Below are 23,511 nucleotides of genomic sequence, written 5' to 3' on the forward strand. Positions count from 1 at the left end.
TGGGGTATTATTAGTTACATTTAATATGTTTTACCATCTATCATCTAGAGTTTGTTCATCATAACAACACTGGTCGTAATAATAAACAAGGCCAAAATATGGTTTATACTGAAACAGCTGAAAGGGTCTAAAATCAGTGCATTTGCATTTAATTTATTAAAATAGTTTAATGAAGTAATATAAATGTGAGGTATACCCTAAACAAACTTTCAAAACAAGATATGGAAAATTGACATTAGTGTGACTTACTGTCCGACTATAAAAAAAAGTCACATAAAAAGATCAGGACTAAAAGGCTAACAGTTAGTGTCAAGACAACACTTATAATTATTACTAGCCACACTCTTCAATATATATCGCCCAACCCTCAATTTACCGTGGAAGTTCGCCACTACCTCCATTCTCCTCGCCACACCACTCAATCACCCCGCCACATCTCTCAATCTTCTCCACAACATCCCGAAACCTTCCACCCACATTCTTCAATCTCCCTCGCCACACCTCTCTTTCTCTTCCACCACACACTTAAAAACGTAAAATTTGCCATCTCGATTTTTGATTTGGTAAAACAATTGCAAAATCACACTATTGGTTGTCAAGACACCGCTCTGAACTGGTTTCTGTTTCACTGCTAAGTCTTAAGCAGGTTATACAAAAAATCAAATTTAAAGCCAAGTTTAAGCCATTTAAACTTCTTTGTTGTCAGGTTTATTCGGATAATGAATATCTAGTGATCATTGCTTTACAATGAGAAGTAAATCTGCCTGTCAGCTATCTCCATTTTGACAAGAGTGACGTTTCTTCTTTAGACATGTGCTTATGTTACCCTTTATCTGCGTTAATAGTCCTACTATCTTTCTGATCCAATAACACTTTTCTTAGTCCAGAGCAAAGTTTGGGCATATTTAGGAGTTTCTCTACCCAGTTCAATTATGTATCCCACATAACATAAGATAAAAGCAAACAATTTACCTGCCTTCACATAACTTGCTTCTGTGCAAACATGAATTGGTTTGGCTACGATTTGGAGTTCTATTTTCTCTCAAGTGAATGTTCAGGAAAAGCACATCGAAACTGCATAAAGGCATGGATCAAAATGTTCAAGAAGAACACTAACAATTGTCCGAAATGTGGGACAGATTAAACTATGAAAGTATAAGGACTATCCTTTTAAGTGTATTGAACACATTATGTCCTACAAACGATACACATGCAGGAGCATAGCATTTCCATAACTGGTATGACTGCCTGATTCAGCATCACTGAAAAAATCAAAGCCTTAAAATGTCTGATGGTTGCGGGTTTTTAGTAGATTTATTTTCTGTTTAAATGCCAGTCTATGAATATACATGAATGAGAAACAAATACAAATTTAATGTGCCTCATATCTAAGATGCCTGACCTAGCTTGTGATGTAACCATGGGCTGGAATACTTTATCATTGATAGATCTTATATAATCTAAATGGTCAATGTGAGTGGATAAAGGTTTAAGAACTGCTTGTTCATTGATAATTCATCCGCATTCTTCATGAATGGGACTATTTTGTGTAGCACATGAACATCGTTTGGATGTGATTCGGAATAAAATAAAGATGCTATATGATTGTCAGAAAAACACTTGTAACTTTGGTAGCGGGATAAACCCGCAACCAAAAACGAAGTTTATAAAATTCATTTCAAACATATTTGACGGAGTTGCGATTAAAAAAGCTGTGACAGTAGTTTCAAATTGTATTTTATATTCCAGTACTAATTCATGCTCTTTTCTTTTTAAGTGTAAATTTGTGTTATATGTTTGTCTCGTATTTGAAGACTACACTAGGTCATGATGTTAACTTTACTTTATCAGATTGGATCATTTTTACTGTCGACGTGCAACATGTCAGAAATATTTTGTTACTTTTTGGATCATTTCTTCTAACATTATTTCACAGCATTAACCTTAAACACTTATAAAATTGTTATGTCTTATAAATAATATGAATATTACCAATTTCGGGAGAAACAACGTAAACTAGATCCACATCAACTATTCACTTTCTGTTTTAAAGGTGAAGTAAGTAAGGCCTAAGTTAAGGAACCTTTGGCTGGGAACGGGATTATAAAAGTAAGGTGCTTTTGGAATTTTTGAAACGAGGCATTCAGTTTTTCTGCGCTAGTAAACCGGATAAAACTCTCCAATGGTGGTTTTGCATTTGACCAATCAAGGTGATGTACTTCTGCGTTCCTTCTTCATGCATGTTTGTTTGTTACATCTGTGAGTGTTCATTATTTTCTTCATCTTTTATTCACTATTGGAGTTGTTAAAATCCTATGCTACATTTGATGCTAAATATTGGATCATTACTTGATCACACTGGACAAAGTTTTATTAGATCACGTGATTTCAAATGTAACTTTATGGAACATTATGAAGCAAAAAAAAAACCAAACAATTATTGATAATATACTTCTGATCTATTTGTAACTAAACAAATGCCCAACAATTATTGATAATATACTTCTGATCTATTTGCAACTAAACAAATGCCAAACAATTATTGATAATATACTTCTGATCTATTTGCAACTAAACAAATGCCAAACAATTATTGATAATATACTTCTGATCTATTTGCAACTAAACAAATGCCAAACAATTATTGATAATATACTTTTGATCTATTTGTAACTAAACAAATGCCAAACAATTAAAATACATGCATTGGAAATAAACACAAATGTGCCTCAAATCTAAGATGAACTCTCCGCAACCTCACATGAATCAGGAATAATTAAACAATATCTAAATTGTCAGCTTTAATGCAGTGGTGTAACCATGGGCTTGAATACCTATCACCAATAGATCTTATATAACATAAACGGTCATCTTAAATAGAGACTGGACATATTTGACTGTGTGATCTTTGATAGTTCATCCGCGACGTTCATGATTGAAACTTTTTTGATGTGATGGGAATAAATTTATTAAGATGCTATTATCGTTAGAAAGTATCCTTATAACTCTTGTAGCGGGACCCATACCCCCCTCCCCCACCCCACACACACAAAATATAATTTTGCTGATTCTGCCATTCTAATATATCCTAATATATCGTATTTCTTTTTCCTTAAACATTACATCTTTTTTAGAAATCTTTTCTCATTCAATATTCAAAGTAAGAAAAAAGAATATTTGTTTATAACCTATATAATATAACAATTAACAGATGTAACCTTAGATGATCTCATACAATCGACAAAAACAATAACAATAACATGTGGGTTAGAGGAAAAGCTGCTGTTTTGAGAAACGAATTGAGAACTATAATTCTAAATTTACCATGTTGTGCCTGCCATATTCCGTTTTGGAGGTGGGTTTAACTTTCTGAAATCAGATAGTGCTTAATTATATTCCAAACAACATCTAAATCATGTATCTATAAACCCGGCTATTATAGGGCCATTCTAGAAATAGGTACAAGGGCTGATCTGGGAATGTGCTTTTTAAAATGTACAGTGTAGATGTTATCATGCCATGCAGATGCTTGATTTATCAATAAATGTGTTTATACAGAGCTTTTCCAAAAGTATTTAGTCTTGCTGATGTTTCATGGTAATATATAAACAACTGGTGTTTGACTAGTTACTTACTGTAATCTAATTGCACAATATTTATTTATTAGTGTGCTATATGCCTATAAACGCGATTTCCAAACATGGTGGGATGGATAATTTCTTATTAGGTTGGCTGTGTTACTGATTTTATCTGTTTGTTTATTTCTTTTTTCTTTTTTTTTTGAGATAGAAAATGTCCTCTGAAAGGTATAATATAACTGTATTTGTTAACAGACAATTTGTAAATGCAGTCATTCTCTGTATCATCTGATGTGTCAACGGGTAGCATTAACTTAACAGTCGATGAAATATGACAGGAAAGAGAAGTCTGCCAAAACCAACCTCAATCAGAAATCCCAAGCCTTTGATTTCTTTTATTAAGCGTGGACGTCGTCATTCGATACACAGTTGGTATTATTCAGACAGAAAAACGGGTGAGCCACCGTATACAAAAAATATATCATCATCCTTACTATGAAAGTGTTAAAGTGACTAAAGAACTTATTTGTTGATCGCTATGTCAATAGTTTTCAAATTAATCATATTTATCTAAAAAGCAAAAATATCCTTTTCATTATTAGATATTTAAGATTTAATCTTGTCACGAGCAGGATATTACACATACATTACATAGCAAAGAAAATACTTTATATCAAAATAAAGGTATGCTGAACGTACCTTTTAAACCTTGGGTCAGTCAAGTGGAAATAATTTGTATATTTTGTACCATGTAAATATGTTTATATATACATATATACATCTGAATATTGCTATCAATATAAATAGTATACAGTTGCACTACTTACATAAAACTATAAGAAAATGAAAATATGGTGACGGGCAGGATGGAAGTTAGATGATACATTTTTTGTATTAGCAGTCCAGGTAGTTTATAATATTAGGTTATTTAACATTGTTCTGTACAATACGGAGATATATTTGGACGAGTACCCAGCTGAGAAAACCATATTGGACGAGCCGCTAATATGGTTCAATATGGTTTTCTCAGCTGGGTACGAGTCCAAATATATCTCGTATTGTACAGTACAATGTTAAATAACCTTTTTATTCTGTATCTATTTTATTTTACTATAATAATAGTTTAAATTAAAAATGTTTCTCTGAATATTGTATTCCTGCCTTTTCTAGTTTCTCCCAGCTTGGTATGAGTGCAAATATATATTATACAGAACAATGTTAGACCGTAAATAACCTTTTTATTCTATATTTATTTCACTTCATACGTAATATACGCAATTCATTGAATGTTGTTTTTTCTGCGTATCATCATTAAAAAAAGTATATGGTGCAACCTCCCTACAACAGCCATTTGGCGATTTGGGTGATAATAATACTTGGCCGAGATATTATGCCCACAAACATTGTCAGCAAGTTTGGTGAAGATCGGATGAAAACTGGTCGACTTAAAAGAGCAGACAACGCTAAATTCCCCGTTTTTCGAGTAATTCAAGAACTATAATCAAAGAGTGTCTGGTACAGTTTGGCTGGTTATCGAAACTGGCCGCGATGTAATGCCCACAAACATTGTCAGCAAGTTTGGTGAAGATCCGACGAAAACTGAATTATAGAGCAGACATGTTTTGGATGCTGACCGCCCGTCCGTTGCCATTCATAATCTTCTCCATTTTGTTTCTTAACCGTTAAATAAAAATTGCTGAGGTAGCTATTCAGACAGTCATGGCTGATACCAATTTTTAGGTTTCGTCCGGAACGGATTCTTTAAGCGACTTTTCAAATATTCCAACATCTGATGATCCTTTTTACTGTATTTTTAAGTTTTTAATTATTAACGAACGTTTTAATATCTAAATCAGATAGCATTGTTATCCCTTGAATCGTTTTTGTGTGTTGTAAACAAAAAAACTCAAATTAAATCCAGATTTCAAGACGCATTATCAAACTCTGTACATAGAGCGCCTACTTCATCCGATTTACATTTGGAACATTTTCACGCGTTTCGGGCTTTATCGCATGTTTAACATGGGACTGCTGAACCGTCCAAATACAGAAAATACAGAATTTTTTGTACGCGCGTGCGTCCAAATACAGAAAATACAGGATTTTTGTACGCACGTGCATCCAAATACCGTAATATATTGTACGGTCACGTGTTGCAAATGAACGTTCGCGATTGGATAGATAAAATAGGTATAGAATAATAATGCATACAATCAGAATATGAAAAATCCCTGACCAACAATATTGATGCATTGCACATGTGTTATATTCCACAAGGGTAAAAAGGGCAATAAGAGTTACATAAATGAATCTAAGTTATAAATGTGTCGAAAATTTAAAATCGAATTTCTTCTCAAATATCAGAATTGAACAATTTCAACGTCTTTTTAGTTTATTTTATTTCATATGTATGTATATATTGTTATACTCTCTCGTATACACGCATGCATGTACATTTTATGTGACGATGAATGTTCAAGTCAAGTTGTTAATAAAATTTCTGTTCTGTTCTGTTCTGAAATATCAGAACAAAGGTATGTAAAGGTAACAAATATTTGTATTATTAATTTCTTAACATTTGAATCATTGATTAAAATTAGGTTAACCTATCCTATGTCCTTTTATTAGACCTATCCTTTACTCATATTCCGGGTATCAAACGCCCTAGTTTGTTGTTTTTGTTAGTGCTGAAAATTATGTTGTACCCGTGTTAATCATCGTCGCTATATTGTTGCTACTACGCATGATTTATGATAAACAGCGAAAAGGCGATCCATTCAAGTATTAAAATTATTTTAGATACAATCATGGCTTTAATGTTTTTGGTATCAGTTACTAATAGATACTGCTTGGCGGTATAAAAGCTAGAGTATTTTGTCACATAGAATTACTGAAATTCACATAATCATTCGGATCGTTTTGTATTACTTTGTATTTACAATAATTTCAATTACATTGATATCATTACTGTCAGTTTATAAACCTGTTGTTTATTTTTTCGAAATGGAGCATATTCTTAAATTATTTGCATTATTGTTGTGTGTAGTTTACGTCAGCGCAGGACAATATTACGCGCATCTTCAAAACGGGAGAAGTGAGTATTTTATGTTTATCCTAACAGCAAAAACAATTACCTCTATAATTTTTAAGTTTTGAAATTTGCTTTAATAAAGAATTATGTCATTTGAATAGTTGCCATTATTAAAAAAGTCATCAACTTTCCTGATGAGTTTTCACAAAGTTAAAAATGTTAAAAATGTTAGCATATGCATCAAAAATGCTTTCCTCGTTCGGAGATATTCTAAAACATGGTTTGAATAGAATTTTGACATTTCAGGAGCATCTGTACAGCATATAAGAGATCCGCATGAGAGATCAGAAAGAAGTGCAAGTAGGAAACCTGAAGCAATATTTACTGAATTTATGGACTTTAATGTCAGCCTGGAAAGTGGACAAACTATTTCCCTTCACCTTAAACTTAACAGAAAGCAGATAGGCAAAGTATTAGTAAAGGTCATATCCGAAAATGGTGTGGAGTTTTTCGACAACACAAAACCAAAGGTATTTCTGGTATTTCTGTTTTTTAATTAACGCATATTCATGAAAATACCAACATTACTATATCCTTGACAGATGTTTCTCTATGATAATCGAAATTCGTTTAATTCATCCAAATTCATACGGTATGCAATGAAGAAACAAAATTTATCCAGTTGATATCAACATGTCTGCTGTAGTTGCTTAGATTTAAATTGAATGTTCGCAAGAAAATGGAAACGCAATTATAGCGAAAATAAGTCACACGTTAATATTTGATTTTGCTGATTGTACACTCAATAGCGCTTATATAACATGTACAACTGAATAACAAATACGTTTAAATGATTATCATGCAACGAGTCAAACTCAGTCATAACTACATTTTGCGAAGTTAGTACAAGATGTAGAACATTATACACCCCTACCATTAAAATACAACAAACGCTTGACAGAAAAATACGAAGTCTAATGTGTGTGTTGGTTTCGTCTTTAGTCGACTCTGTAAAGCTATTATTACACAAGACAGAAAGTTATACGGATTTGAAATTGTCCATTTAATATAAAGTTGCACTTTATAAATCAAATTGATATTGCAAACAAAATCAACTAAAAAGCCGTTGTAAAAATACCACTTCTAACTTACATGTACTCCAAAATCAATTTTTGTTAACGGATGATACTATTTTATGATTTATCGAACATGCAAAAACGTGATTTATTGAATGTTAATGAGGATACACACTTTATATACTAAGAATACCTCGCATTCTGTTTGTTTGCATTTTGTGAGTATGTTTCTGTCCTGATACCTTGTGCGACAGTCTGTATTTAGACGCTATGATAACTCCTGAACCAATTCTAATTTTACAAAATAACGTTCATTTTTCCATAAAAACAAAAATAATCAGAGCCAACAGGGATACTGCAGGAGGGAACTTTGTAGATTGCAAGAGCGAAAAAGTATAAAGTTAAGAAAGACTTCTTATAATGCAGATATTTTGAAATACTTTGTCTTGCATTAACGGGAATATCGGAGCATTATTTTAGAGATCATTTCAGACTCGCCTCTTTATGAACTCTTAACCTTTACCCTGGATTAACTGCGATCCATGTACGAGATAAATATAGTTAAATTAAAGTAAAGAGAAAACTGCTTTAAGCGTTAATAAATAAGCTAGATGAAGTTTTTTGATTAACAATAACATGTTAAGAAATACACTTTTAGTCTATTTTTTATCAAACATGGTTTCGGTTATTGATCATCTATCTGAAAGGCCAACATAAACTATGTGTATCATAATTTTCGTTTCACAACACAAGGCATCAATGTATTATTTCTTCATCTCGAACCTATGCAGTGAGCATAACATCCCTAACGGAAAGAAAGAATTAAATCTTCCTAGTTTAAACAGCCAATGATTTTTTTCTCGAAAGATAATTGTAAGAACTACAGGACCCAATGATTACTTAAAAAGGAACGTCTAAAACATTTGATAAAAGACCAAATAAATCATTTACTTTACATTCATATAAACTTTTTCTTAAGGAAACACCGCTACAGTAAGAAGAAGTGCCATCAGAACATCTAACTATTTTATTTCTAGGTCAAATATAAGATATTTACAATGCGCGACTCATAATCACATAGAATGACTAGTGATGTTAACATATGCAAATCGTTATTTGAGTTTTTTTTGCAAATAACCGTGGACATATCACAGAAAGTGAAGATCTCAAACCGCAACACTATGAAAAGAAAAAGTACTTTTTTTCTTTTCTTTTTTTTAACAGAGTATCCACGATTTACATATATCATATTATGAAATGAGATAAATGAGACACAGTTTTTACAAGATGTTTTTCTTCTTCAGGATTATGCATTCTATCAAGTAAATGGCGAAGATCATAGTGCTGCTGTTATGGTGAGATGTGAGAAATTCCAGAATCCATGTTATATCGTAAGTTCTTGTATATACAAACAGAAAGAATTCAGATTCCATGTTATATTGTACGCTTTTGCATATACAAAGGGGACATGCTGGAATCCATATTACATCCACAAATAGGGACGTACCAGAATTCATGTTATATAGGACCAGTTCGTTTCAACCAACCCGGGATACGCCAGTCACGTGATCCTCAAGGAAAAAAGTTATCAGCGGTTTAAGATTAAAAAGAACTTCCCGGCGTACGCCAGTCACGTGCACAGCAAGTAAAAATTAACAAACTTCTAATTTGTTCTGACTTTATTTTGTGTTCCAAGTAAGTTTGCGATTTTTTTTGTGTATATGTTTTTTTCCTTTACGGATGTTCACCACAAATTTCCACTTGTTTATCCGAAAATATATCGCTAAAAAAATTGATTTGATCTCACAAGACCGGCGCATATCGGCGTAGGCTGGACTGACCCGGGCAGAGCGTAGAAGCCAAACGAATGCCTACCACGGTGCCTGCGGCGAAACGGCGTATGCCGCAAATGTGGAACGAATGAATAATTCCAGGGTTAATGTTATATCGTAAGATTTGCTTATACAAGCATGTTGTAACGTAAGAGGCCTTTAACAGAGGTGTTCGTTTAGCAAAATTTATATAGGTATAATTTCCTACAAAAACGAATAAGTAAAGAACTGAAAATAGTAAGTTAATAAGTAAGTAAGTAAGTAAGTAAACTCTCTCAATTCAGAAGGTGACAAATACTTGACACTTAGCTTCAATAAGACCTATTTACAAACAATTTAAATTTTGTATATTATATTTAATCCTTCTTAATATTTGAGTTAAAACACTCATTTCCTTATTTCCTTGATATTTTCAAACATTAGGCTGGTAGTTTTTATCACAACGGAGTAGAGTATTTGATTGACCCGGACACCGATGTAGCTCACATGACGTCCAGTATTCCACACACAGTCTACAAAGTTAATCCAAGAAAAAGCGTGCACTCTTATGACCATGACACTGTGCAAGTTGTGGCAGGTAAGAAAGTGTTTCAAAATACTTTTGGTTTAGGTAAAGTATAGTTAACTTTAGTATCTTTTGAACGTGGGGACTTGGTCAAAATTTCGCTGAAATCTACTAAATGCAAAGCTTCTCTCCGGTTGCCATTTTGTGGAGTAAAAACTTGCTCGCCAGTCAAATTGATAACTGTTTGCTTAAATTCCGAATTACTATACCAGGAATGACGCTAGGTGTGGTCGTTTCATACATAAAGTGAATTTGATTAATAATTTCATTAATAATTGAAATCAGCTAAATATTTTAATTGTGTAGCATAATTATGCACATGAAAACTTGGCCTCTCCGAGGATTGTCTGTTTATCTATCTGGTGTAGAGAAGAAGATCATTTCACCATCCGTTCATCTAATGTAAGCAACAAAACCTTATAAATATTTTCAGACAGCTCAGTTAACTCTAATCAAGGCAAACGGAATCGTCCGAGCAATTTTCTTTCAAATTTATTAAAACTTCACCATAAAGAAAGAACAAAGAGACAGACTACGCAGAAAAACTACAAAATAGAACTGGAAATGGTCGTTGCTGACGACGTGTACACTTTGTAAGTATGGTATATATTTGTATTAAAAATTACTAATATAAACTGCCTCTTAAAGCAAAGTGCGTTTAAACCTTTTTATCACCACTAATGCATATAATATGAGGCGGTGCAGCCACAGAAATGGGTCTGGGCACAATGATATATTTTAGGAAACGTTTTGTTCATTATTATTGTTATTTTAACAGATCAATCTTATAATTATTTCTTTCCAAAGCGTACAAAAAATGGTTTTAGAGAATCAGCTGTCAATTAACAAACGAAATTATTAAACATCAGTCTGTTTCATTTAATCTGTGTAACTACATTGTATATGTTATAATAATGAAGCAACATGTACATACGCAGAGACAGAGAGTTACTTATTAAAATAATAACAACATATAAATATCAGAATATTACTAATTCCCCCAATTAACAATTTATAAATCCTCAGAGTATTTTTTATTTCAACGATAAAAGCATATACATCGTCAAGGTATTATTTTTTATATGGATAACACCATATACACTATATGTCAGTATTACTTTTTGTACAGATAACATCATATACACAATTTTAACGTTTTAGTATTTTGACTGTGTAAGTTATAGCATAAATTAAATATATGCCTATATAACAGTGCCTTCAAAGTTTGTTTGGACTATTAGGAAAGGTCAGATATTGACATTTTATGATTAAGTTAGATATCACTTTATTCTTTAATATATTGAGTGTTACTTTTTATCATGTTGCAAAAGATTCTAATTGGACACCGTTCCTCTCGTATATGTTACAAGTGTGTTTTTGTGTTTTTCTAGAGCGCTGTCTGTATCGTGTGCACCATAATTTACAGCTTCGGTATGTCCCATTTCATGATGGGACTTCAATATCCATTCTTGTTGTATATGTACTTCTGAATTGCGAGATTAGATGCAGCGAAAGAAGTAAAACTGAACTTGACCATTTTAAACAGAACATGACGGTCTATAAAGTTTGAAAAATACTCTGGTTTTGTGAACATTTCACGTGTTTAAACTCTCAAGTTGTACTTTGCAGCTGACCAAGCTTAGACGATGCCCTACTGTGCTCTTAAAATGTGTTTTTGTCGTTTTTGCATGTGGTTTTGTAGGGACTTCGAAGTTGAAACATGAATTTTTTCATTGTCTTTGATATTTTATTTCTACATATTATGACTTTTCTTCGTTGCTCTTGCTTTAACATTCCTGTATATAACTTTTGCTCAATGATCTATTGGTTTAAAAATTCTATTTGTTATCATTCCTCATTATTCTCGACTTCACCATTTGGTATGCGATTATTAGCTCACCTGAGGTGAGCTTTTGTGATCGCTCTGTGTCCGTCGTCCGTCGTCGTCAGTCGTCCGTCGTCAGTCCGTTGTCCGTCGTCAACAATTTGACTGTTAACACTCTAGAGGTCACAACTTTGGCCTAATCTTAATGAAACTTGGTCAGACTGTTACCTTCATAAAAATCTTGGACGAGTTTGATAGTGGGTCAACTGGGGTCAAAAACTAGGTCACCAGGTCAAATCAAAGGAAAAGCTTGTTAACATTCTAGAGGTCACAGTTTTAGCCCAATCTTAATTAAACTTGGTCAGAATGTTACCCTCAATAAAATCTTGGACGAGTTTGATATTGGATCATCTGGGGTTAAAAACTAGGTCACCAGCTCAAATCAAAGGAAAAGCTTGTTAACACTCTAGAGGTCACACTTTTGACCCAATCTTAATGAAACTTGGTCAGAATATTACCCTCAATAAAATCTTAGAAGAGTTTGATATTGGATTATCTGGAATTAAAAACTAGGTCACCAGGTCAAATCAAAGGAAAAGCTTGTTAACATTCTAGAGGTCACAATTTTGGCCCAATCTTAATGAAACTTGGTCAGAATGTTACCCTCAATAAAATCCTGGATGACTTTGATATTGGGTTATCTGGGGTCAAAAACTAGGTCACCAGGTCAAATCAAAGGAAAAGCTTGTTAACACTGTAGAGGCCACATTTATGACTATACCTTCATGAAACTTTGTCAGAATGTTACTCATGATGATCTTAAAGTTTAGTTCGAATCTGGATTATGTAGAGTTAAAAACTAGCTCACCAGGTCAAATCAAAAGAAAAGCTAGTTAACACTCTAGAGGCCACATTTATGATCATATCTTAATGAAACTTCGTCAGAATGTTAATCTTGATTATCTATGGGTTATGTTCAAATCTGGGTTAGGTGGGGTTAAAAACTAGGTCACTGGGTCAAATCAAAGAAAAAGTTTGTTAACACTCTAGAGGCCACATTTATGACTGTATCTTCATGAAACTTAATCAGAATGTTAATCTTGATGATCTTTAGGTCAGGTTCGAATCTTCGTTATGTGAGGTCAAAAACTAGGTCACCGAGTCAAATCAAAGGAAAAGCTTGTTAACACTCTAGAGGCCACATTTATGACTGTATCAGAATGTTAATCTTGATGATCTTTAGGTCAGGTTCGAATCTGAGTCATATGGAGTCAAAAACTAGGTCACCAAATCAAATCAAAAGAAAAGTTGGTTAACACTTTAGAGGCCACATATATGACCATATCTTAATAAAACTATCTTGATGATCTTTAGGTCAATAGGTCAGGTGAGCGATACAGGGCCTTCATGGCCCTCTTGTTTCTCATTGCTCTTGGTTTTAGGTTTCTATATGTGATTATTCCTCAAGATATCTACATCTGATTATTCCTCAATGCTCTTGGTTTTAGATTCCTATATGTGATTATTCCAAATCACACGGATCGCTGGGTTGTGAGTTCGATCCTCGGGCGGGGCGTATGTTCTCCGTGCCAATTTGATAAACGACATTGTGTCTAAAATCATTAGTCCTCCACCTCTGATTAATGTGGGGAACATGACAGTTACTTGCGGAGAACAGGTTTGTACTGGTACAGAATCCAGGAACACTGGTTAGGTTAACTGCCAGCCGTTACATAAAGGTAAAGGTAAAGTTTCTTGTTTAACGCGGGTAGTCGAGGAAAGTCCCCACTTGGAATGGATGGAACAACTTATTTCCAGCCGAGCCCACGGCAGGTGTTGTATTTACCTCTCCAGCATCCAGTCTAGGCCGATACTGCTGGAAACAGTACCAATTTAGGTAAATCACCCAGCACTGAACACTAGTCGGGATATCAGCCGCGACCGGGAATCGAACCCGGACCGCTGGCGTTGTAATCCAATCTGCTAACCACTGCGCCACTGACTCCCTTTGGACTCAAATGCTGTTGAAAACGGCATTAAACCCAAAACAAACAAACAAACAAACTGTTTCTCATTGCTCTTGGTTTTACCATTCTATATATGGCTGTTTCTCTTTGCTCTAAGTTTTATTCCACCTTGTTATCTAAATATGACTATTCCTTATTGCTCTTGGTTTTACATTTCTTTACAATATGTCTATTTCAGCTGGTTTTCAAGAATGTCACAGAACAGAGATGCGGCTTTAGAAAAGATAGAAGAATACTTTGAACAAGTGGCCAATATGGTAAGTAATAATAATTGTAACAAATTTTGAAATCGTTTATAGTTGTTTATTAGAAAATGCGCAAATGAACATTTAATAATATACTGTGTATCTTTTGCACTCGGAAGTAATATTTAGTATGTTTATTACGTAGCAGTTATATAGTACATTTTAGTTGTGTAATTTCTATTGAGCGTTATACTCGCAATCTTACAGATGGACCTACGTTTTTCAACAGCGACTACTACCAACATGACAATAGATGTTGTTCCGTTAATCATTACAGTTATTCAGGTATGTGCTTGTATATTCATTTCAAAATAATCTATTTCACATTATATTTTTTTCTAGACTTGGTCAATTTATTATTTCCGGCACACAGGTAAAAGCAAACAAAGAAAAAGAAAAAAAAAACAAGTGATATAATGAATATTTTCCATAATGAGATATATTTTGACCAAAAATCTAAGTTTTAAAAGTTATCACACTGTCAGAGAACAAATATACTTCAGTTTGGAAGGCACTTACTTTTCAGTAGCCCCTTTGGAAAATAGCCAACAGCAGTATTTGTCATACATGTATCAACAGCAGTATTTGTCGTACATGTATCAACAGCAGTATTTGTCGTACATGTATCAACAGCAGTATTTGTCATACATGAATCTTGTTTAATCAATTTACTACTAAGATATTCAGCTATTTGGTTGTCTTTTGTTTTGATGTTTGACAAATATCCCGTCTACCTACTCAAGATTTTTGAATGCCTAGCGAGGAATAGAAACAGTGCCGTTTGCGAACAATTAGAAAACACAATAAAACGGACAATTCATATTCAAATTAAACGCTTGTAACGGCTTTATAAATATATTCGAAAGCAGACGGTAAAACATGAACACATATTCGTATATTCATATAACATATTCTTACTTAAACTTGATAATTTCTGTCATTGCTGATCTTGGACTAATACAAAACATGTATTAGTTTTATTTATGCAACATGCAACATATGAATATATGAATATATTCGCTCATAAAAATCATGTTGTGTTGAAAATGGAAACTATTATCTATTGAGTGTAGGATCAGTCTAACAATAGCTGGATTGCAAACAATATTGTGAATGTGGACAGTGATGGGAACGAAGCATATCATGCTGAAGAAGCACTGGACGATCTTTATGCTTGGGCAAGTGAGAACAGAGACCAAAATGCTGATGCACTTGTCTGCTTCTCCAGGTATATGATGTGTCTGGCTACTGTAAAATATAAAATTTCAAGGGACAGAAGAACAAGAAAATTTAAAAGCTCCAAAATGCACTTTCCACTATAGTCTCAGACTCGTTAAATATACTAAAACCTGTTATCGTATGATTTTGTTAGGAAATACTTATTACCAGTCATTTCTGTGGTTTATTTGGAAAAGCAAAAGCCTGCAATTTATGCGTTTTAAACTGCTATAGTCCGTTATTTATATGGTTTGTTTGGAAATGATATAGATTGTCATAGAGTTTTTATTGAATTGCTGTAGCCTGATGCCGACTGATATATTGAGTTTCATCCTACCTCCATGTATGATAAAGGCAAATTTCAAGGGGTATGAAAAATTTTGCATTATCAGGTCAGTGACTTGATAAAGCTAGGCGGACTACTTTTTGGATTTTTTGTAAACGACGCCATCTTGCTTTTGAGAATAACTGCTAAAAGACGTATTTATGCAATTATTTTTATAAACGCGCTATTACTAGGTCCACGAGACCTTGTCACAAATGTTCAGTGTATGCATACCGTATTTGCAATTACCAAACGCAGTTTTTTATAATGGAAACGCTCGTAGAAACGGAAAGTGACTCGCATATAGAGTTTGTAAAGGATATTAGCTTTCTGCACTTCAGTCTAGGAATATACTGCATCCAGAATGGAGTGTTATTGAATAAAATAGTCGAGGAAACGGTTTGGGCAATCTACCGGATTAGACCCCATGTTGACTATTCTCACGGACATCATTGTTATCTTCTTATGACAGCTACACACTCACATTCATTCCTTAGAGCTAATGCGGTGACTCCTAAATTACTTCCATTTCTCTTTTTTCTCACTATCTCAGTACTATTATATACTTCTCGTTAGCCCCCGGATGCTAAACTAGGAGTATATATAAAGCAATGATGGTGGTTAAGGGGGCTTAACCAGGAGTATATATAAGACAATGGGAAAAAAAATGAAATGATCTATACATCATGGTTTCAATTCATGGAATGAATGTGTTTGTGTAACTAACTATCATAAGTTCGATTAGATTCATTCCGTCGAGTTCATACTGTGACTACTCGTCTAAAAGAATGGACCCGAGAATGTTGTAAAGTCCATAATCATTATATATATCTTAGATATATCTTAATCTAAAATATACTTTTGGTTTAAACCCCGGGGGCTAAACCAGGAGTATATAAAAGTGGCTAAGAGTATAAAACATAGTGATAATTTAGGAGTCATGTTATAAACTGTACGCAATGAATGCCTTATATATAAGGGGGCTAAACCAGGAGTATATAAAACTGACCGAGAATATAAAAAAAAACAACAAAAGATAATTAAGAGTCATGTTATAAACTGTACGGAATGAATTCCTTATATATAAACCAGATGTATATAAAAGTGACTGAGAAAATAAAGAAAATTCACATCATGGTATAAACTGTACAGAATGAATGTGAGTGTGTAACTAACCATTTTGTGACACTGAAGATAAAAACTTTCGAAATGATTTAAGCATCAAGGTATCAACTCTACGGAATGAATGAGAGTCTGTAACTAACCATTTTGTGACAATGTAATTCATTCCGTAGTGCTGTTTCCCCCGTGGTGTTAAAGCAGGAGTTTGTGACGGTTTGCCTGTTTGTTCTGCCAAGCGGCGTTATGGCGTGTGTATAAGTCACGTTTGGAAATGCTATTAAAGCCTTTTATTTCTTTGGTTTGTTTGAACCTACTGCAGCCTGCTGTTTCTGTTGTTTGTTTTGAACTGATGTAGCCTGTCATTTCTGTTATTTGTTTGCAATTGCCGTAGCCAGCCATTTACATGGTTTGTTTGGAATTGCTACCGCATGACTTTGTGAACCGATAATAACCTGCAAATGACAGATGTTTTGAACTATAATAGCATGTCTTTGTCTCAGTTTCCCATAGACACCCTAACCCAGATTTAATTGAAAGTTCTATAACCCGAGTGTTTTAGACTGCCCTAGCCTGTCACTGCATGAGGGAAAAGCGAGAGCTTGTCATCAATTGAGCTTTCATTGAAATAATACAATTTGCCATTGTCTTTGTTGTATGTTTTGGACCACTTTTACCTACAAATGTCTGACCTTTGTCCGGTATTGCTATTACCTTATAATTGTATCAGGTTTGTTAGGAAATGTTGTCGCCTGCCCATCGTTGTGGATGCTATTACAAACTTTTTTTAGGTTATAACCTGCGATTGTGCATATTTCTTCTTTAGAAATGTGGAAATGCTATAAACTTCCAATGTCGATTTTATTTTGTAAATGCTGTAGATTAGCCTGTCGCTGTACGGTGTGTTTTTTGAAATGTTTTTGTTGAATTATTAACATCATCAAATGTTTAATTGCAGACGAGATATGTGGAGTTATGGGCAACAATCTGGAAGCGATACTGCTGGTATGTAATCTTTACAAACTAAAATAAAAAGAGAAACTTATAGTGTCAAGACGACCGATTGAGTATTTCAATTGATAAATTGTGTAAATTGATATTCTGTCTGGTATATATATTGTAATTTCTGCTTGTTCGAGGAATTACAAATGAACTTGCGTAATATTGATTTCTTTATGCTGAGTATGATTTTCATATTTTTCACTTATGCACGAATAAAAGCGTATTTTTAAAGCTACTATAAAACGGAAGCACTCGAAAAGCAGTCGTTTTATCTTATTGGTTATATTACTTTCTGGAGGTCATGGTATGCAAGACAAACATCTAACACTAGTAAATGTGAATGGAGATATCAAGGTTTCTGGTTTCTGATTTGTGGTAAAGTGGTAGAGCTTCCAATCTGCTTAAACAGCCTCAAGCCATATGTTTCCGTTCTTAAACAGTCTTAAACAGCATCAAGTCATATGTTTCCGTATACCTGCAGTCCTTAAACAGTCTTAAACAGCCTCAAGTCATATGTTTCCGTTCTTAAACAGTCTTAAACAGCCTCAAGCCATATGTTTCCGTACACATGTAGTCCTTAAACAGTCTTACACAGCCTCAAGCCATATGTTTCCGTACACATGTAGTCCTTAAATAGTCTTACACAGCCTCAAGCCATATGTTTCCGTACACATGTAGTCCTTAAATAGTCTTACACAGCCTCAAGCCATATGTTTCCGTACACATGTAGTCCTTAAACAGTCTTACACAGCCTCAAGCCATATGTTTCCGTACACATGTAGTCCTTAAACAGTCTTAAACAGCCTCAAGTCATATGTTTCCGTACACATGTAGTCCTTAAACAGTCTTAAACAGCCTCAAGTCATATGTTTCCGTACACATGCAGTCCTTAAACAGTCTTAAACAGCCTCAAGTCATATGTTTCCGTTCTTAAACAGTCTTAAACAGCTCAAGCCACATGTTTCCGTAACTGTAGTCCTTAAATAGTCTTAACAGCCTCAAGTCCATATGTTTCCGTACATTAGTCCTTAAATAGTCTTACACAGCCTCAAGCCACATGTTTCCGTACACATGTAGTCCTTAAACAGTCTTAAACAGCCTCAAGCCATATGTTTCCGTACACATGTAGTCCTTAAACAGTCTTAAACAGCCTCAAGCCATATGTTTCCGTACACATGTAGTCCTTAAACAGTCTTAAACAGCCTCAAGCCATATGTTTCCGTACACATGTAGTCCTTAAACAGTCTTAAACAGCCTCAAGCCATATGTTTCCGTACACATGTAAGTCCTATAAATAGTTCTTAAACAGCCTCAAGCCATATGTTTTCCGTTATCAACATGTAGTTTCCTTAACAGTCTTCTTAAACAGCCTCAAGTCATATGTTTCCGTTCTTAAACAGTCTTAAACAGCCTCAAGCCACATGTTTCCGTACACATGTAGTCCTTAAATAGTCTTACACAGCCTCAAGCCATATGTTTCCGTACACATGTAGTCCTTAAATAGTCTTACACAGCCTCAAGCCATATGTTTCCGTACACATGTAGTCCTTAAACAGTCTTAAACAGCCTCAAGCCATATGTTTCCGTACACATGTAGTCCTTAAACAGTCTTAAACAGCCTCAAGCCATATGTTTCCGTACACATACAGTTCTTTATCAGTTTTAACACTACAGAAGCATAAAGGATTTATAGTTCATTTACATCTTACAGACGTCTTTTTTTATTTCGTGTATTTCAGATGATATTATTTTGATGCTTTTACATCTTGCTCATATGAAAGGGAGGGCGTTCATTTATATACCTTTTGTTATTCATATCTTACATAATTTAGTAGAATTCATGCTGCAGTTTTCTTACTATGAGGTTTACTTAAAATTACGGTTTTGTTATATTGTCGAGTGCGATTTGTTATGTTGCTCATTTTCGATTTTAGGTATTGCAAGATTCCTTATCGATAATTTAGAAGACCAAAATCCAGAGTCTAGTTTATGTACCAACCATGCAGTTTCTTTAGTTGAAGTGTTTCGTGATGGTGACTCCTCCGCCACGGCCGCCCACGAACTGGCCCACAAGTAAGTATATATAGTCATTAGTTAATGTGAACGATAAGCCGCATTCTCCTATATCGAAATTGGGGACTTGGTGATTTCACGTGACTTTTTACCGATATGCGATTGGCATATCACATTTATTGAACGCCGTTTTTGCAATATAGCTGGCACCCTATATGATATATAGATTCATTATTTCATATAAATTATTCAAACCCTGTTGTGCATAAGGGTTGTTGTGCTAATTGCTCTATAATTTCCTGGATTATGGTCCTGTGTTGTCAAATAAGTCCAGGTGAACGCATGAACCACATTTATGAAAGCTCTAGTAGTGTATTTCAATAGTCAAGGTATATGACCAGTTGAACTAAAAGTTATGTTATAAATGAAAGGGAAATATAGTTATTTTTGCTCAAAACAGTAACTTTCAGAATTAAGAAATACATATTTCAACGATCTACTTGTAAATCATGTAGAATGGAGTAATATTTTCCCTACATTAAAGCGTAATGGTATAATAAAAAAAAAAAACAAGTACAAACCTGTCTATAAGGACCACCCATGGGAGAGCCAAAATGTGGTCTTTATTTGGAGGTGGTCTTTATTCACAGGTTAAAATACAATGTAAGTGCAAAATATGGAAACAAAACTTTAGAGCAAGGTGGTCTCTGCTCAGAGGTCTTTAACACAGGTTTGACTGAACATTATTCACCCATAAGTTACTGTCAACAATTTCTGGTCTGTATAACTTCTGGCCGCAGGAAATCTTTCGGTTTGTTTTATAGTATTGGTATAAGTTTTTCAATGCCTGTCTAAAACTTCCTTATTCCTTAGGTTATCGCTCATTGATAAAATGACATTTTATTGTTATTGTTGCTTTTATTAAGTTTTTTTTTTTTGGAGTACATAGCATTTATACCTCCTGTTATATATGATTATTAATGTTTCTGTATTTTTTTCCTTGGTGAAGCGTACCTAGCTGTAAAATGAGTTTTTGCTCCGTTCACAGAAACCTGCTCGAACTCATTTTAATAGATTTTATGTTAGTTCAATGGTTTTACTTATAACAATAGATATGGCATTACTCGTTCCATAAGTTTCCCCCGTTATGTCCACTTATGAAATTCCTAAACAGTATTTCGTCATATTATCTTACTTTTGTAAGTAAATGTATCTTCACCCTTCACCCAACATCGATTTTAACGACAGGCAAACGAATACATAGAGGATACTTGTTTGTTTCAGTGAAATATCAATTTTATTTCACAAGTGAGCATCAAAAACTGATATTTTCACGAGTGGCGTAGCCACGAGTGAAAATAACTTTTTTTGGTGCTCACGAGTGAAATAAAATTGATGTTTCACTGAAACAAACAAATTTTCTTTTTATTTCATGTGTAAAACTCTACTTTTGTTGCGTAATTTATAAAATGTCGAGAATCGCGGGAAAGGTCAACAGTAAGCATAACACAAATGACGTCATTTTAACGACGTCATCGTCATTGTGGTCCCCGGTATTCATAACGCTCGGTATACAATTTGACTTCAATCGTGATGGAGGACCGGAACTAGTTCGGCAAAAACAGTGAAAAATAAAAATGATAATCTACTGTTTCAAAACTGTGGATTATCACTTTTATTTCACTGAGAAAACTCTATAATTCACTGGAAAACATAAAATAAAAAAACGTATTTCTGCAATTATCAAATGTTATTATAAGTGAAAAAGTGTTTAACCTTGAGTCGAAACTATTGTTATTTATGTTGATTCAATCATGTTGTTCTATACACCCCATTTATTCAAACAGCTGGGTGAAAAAGTAAAGTTCTGATCTGTTCTGACATAGGTTTTATTTCATACCCATCAAATATACAGTCCTTCATATTAACGATTCAACACTGTAAATTACAGTATAGCAGACACATCTTTAACGAATTCATCAGTTTTTAGTTTCTTTATAATCTTTGACATTAAATGGAAGCCAGAACCTACCATTATCAAAATTGTAAATACAGCGCAATATTGTTCACAAAGTCAGTCATACCTACATTACTGCTGATAAGTTGCCATGTTTGGAAAGACGTGCTTTATTTGCCTCCAAAATTAGAATTATTGATAGTGACAACTTTAGTGATTTTCACAGCATGCTCAATATTAATGATGTCGATACTTATAGAACTAAATTGGAAGCAAGACGATAGTCAGTTGGCATAGATACATTATATCACATTTTAAACTGCTTAAGTTACCCATGTTGTGTATAAGACACTAGTGAAGGGGGAATAATCTGTAGGATTTGCTAGTTCTAATGGATTATAAGCTTGATACAAATGGTTTTACATTCAGCAGTACCTTAACTCTGTATAATTCATACTTTCGAGGTACATATTCTTACTTTTGGGGTACAACAATAACATAAAATATACCTATTCACTTAATAATGCTTAACTTTTGGGGTACACAGTAACTTAAGTACACCTGTACACTTATTCTTACTTTGGGGAAGTCAGTAACATGAAATAAACCTGTACACAGAATAATTTCTATTTTGTAGGTAAAAATAACATACGCTACACAAGTGGACTCAATTATTCTTACTTTGGGGGTACACAATAATAGAAAATACACCTGTACACTGAATCTGTTTTACTTTGGGGGTACATAGTAATAGAAAATACACCTGTACACTAAATTTGTTTTACTTTGGGGGTACACAATAATAGAAAATACACCTTATATCGATTTATGTTACATTGGGGTACACAATAATAGAAAATACACCTGTACACTAAATTTGTTTTACTTTGGGGTTACACAATAATAGAAAATACACCTTATATTGATTTATGTTACATTAGGGTACACAATAATAGAAAATACACCTGTACACTAAATTTGTTTTACTTTGGGGGTACACAATAATAGAAAATACACCTTATATCGATTTATGTTACATTGGGGTACACAATAATAGAAAATACACCTGTACACTAAATTTGTTTTACTTTGGGGGTACACAATAATAGAAAATACACCTTACATTGATTTATGTTACATTGGGGTACACAATAATAGAAAATACACCTGTACACTGAATTTGTTTTACTTTGAGGTGAAAATACACATGTACAATGAATTTGTTTTACTTTGGGGGTACATAGTAATAGAAAATACACATGTTCAGTGAATTTGTTTTACTTTGGGGGTACACAATAATAGAAAATACACCTTACATTGATTAATGTTACATTGGGGTACACAATAATAGAAATTACACCTGTATACTGAATTTGTTTTACTTTGGGGTAAAAATACACCTGTCCACTGAATCTGTTTTACTTTGGGGGTACATAGTAATAGAAAATACACATGTAAAGTGAATTTGTTTTAGTGTGTGGGTACACAGTAATAGAAAATACACCTGTACACTGAATTTGTTTTACTTTTAGGGTACACAATAATAGAAAATACATCTGTACACAATTACATACGATATACCTATACACTGAATTATTTTTACTTTTAGGGTAACAAAACAGCATAAAATATACCTGCACACTGAATAAGTCTTATTTTGTGGGTACACAATAACATAAGTACTCCTGTACACGGTAG

The 23,511-nt window shown here is 33.8% G+C and overlaps 1 protein-coding gene across 3 annotated transcripts in view; it reads left to right on the plus strand.

The window, feature by feature from the left end:
- The first annotated feature begins 3,091 nt into the window (after positions 1-3,091).
- Positions 3,092-23,511, plus strand: part of LOC123540906 (A disintegrin and metalloproteinase with thrombospondin motifs 7-like) — a 28,103-nt gene continuing 7,683 nt past the window's right edge. For 2 of the 3 annotated variants that reach the window (XR_008367773.1, XM_053526323.1), the window contains exons 1-10: positions 4,613-6,672; positions 6,916-7,139; positions 8,990-9,076; positions 9,941-10,094; positions 10,516-10,675; positions 14,113-14,191; positions 14,387-14,464; positions 15,253-15,407; positions 17,800-17,846; positions 19,778-19,916. Coding sequence is in view for 2 of the 3 variants with exons in the window: in XM_053526323.1 (XP_053382298.1) it covers positions 6,582-6,672; positions 6,916-7,139; positions 8,990-9,076; positions 9,941-10,094; positions 10,516-10,675; positions 14,113-14,191; positions 14,387-14,464; positions 15,253-15,407; positions 17,800-17,846; positions 19,778-19,916 (1,214 nt within the window). In the remaining variant the exon portion in view is untranslated. Of the gene's footprint in view, positions 4,485-4,612; positions 6,673-6,915; positions 7,140-8,989; positions 9,077-9,940; positions 10,095-10,515; positions 10,676-14,112; positions 14,192-14,386; positions 14,465-15,252; positions 15,408-17,799; positions 17,847-19,777; positions 19,917-23,511 lie in introns of those variants that run through there. The other variant, XM_053526324.1, reaches the window with a different exon arrangement.

This window comes from Mercenaria mercenaria, chromosome 16, assembly GCF_021730395.1.
Source record: "Mercenaria mercenaria strain notata chromosome 16, MADL_Memer_1, whole genome shotgun sequence".
NCBI lineage: Eukaryota > Metazoa > Mollusca > Bivalvia > Venerida > Veneridae > Mercenaria > Mercenaria mercenaria.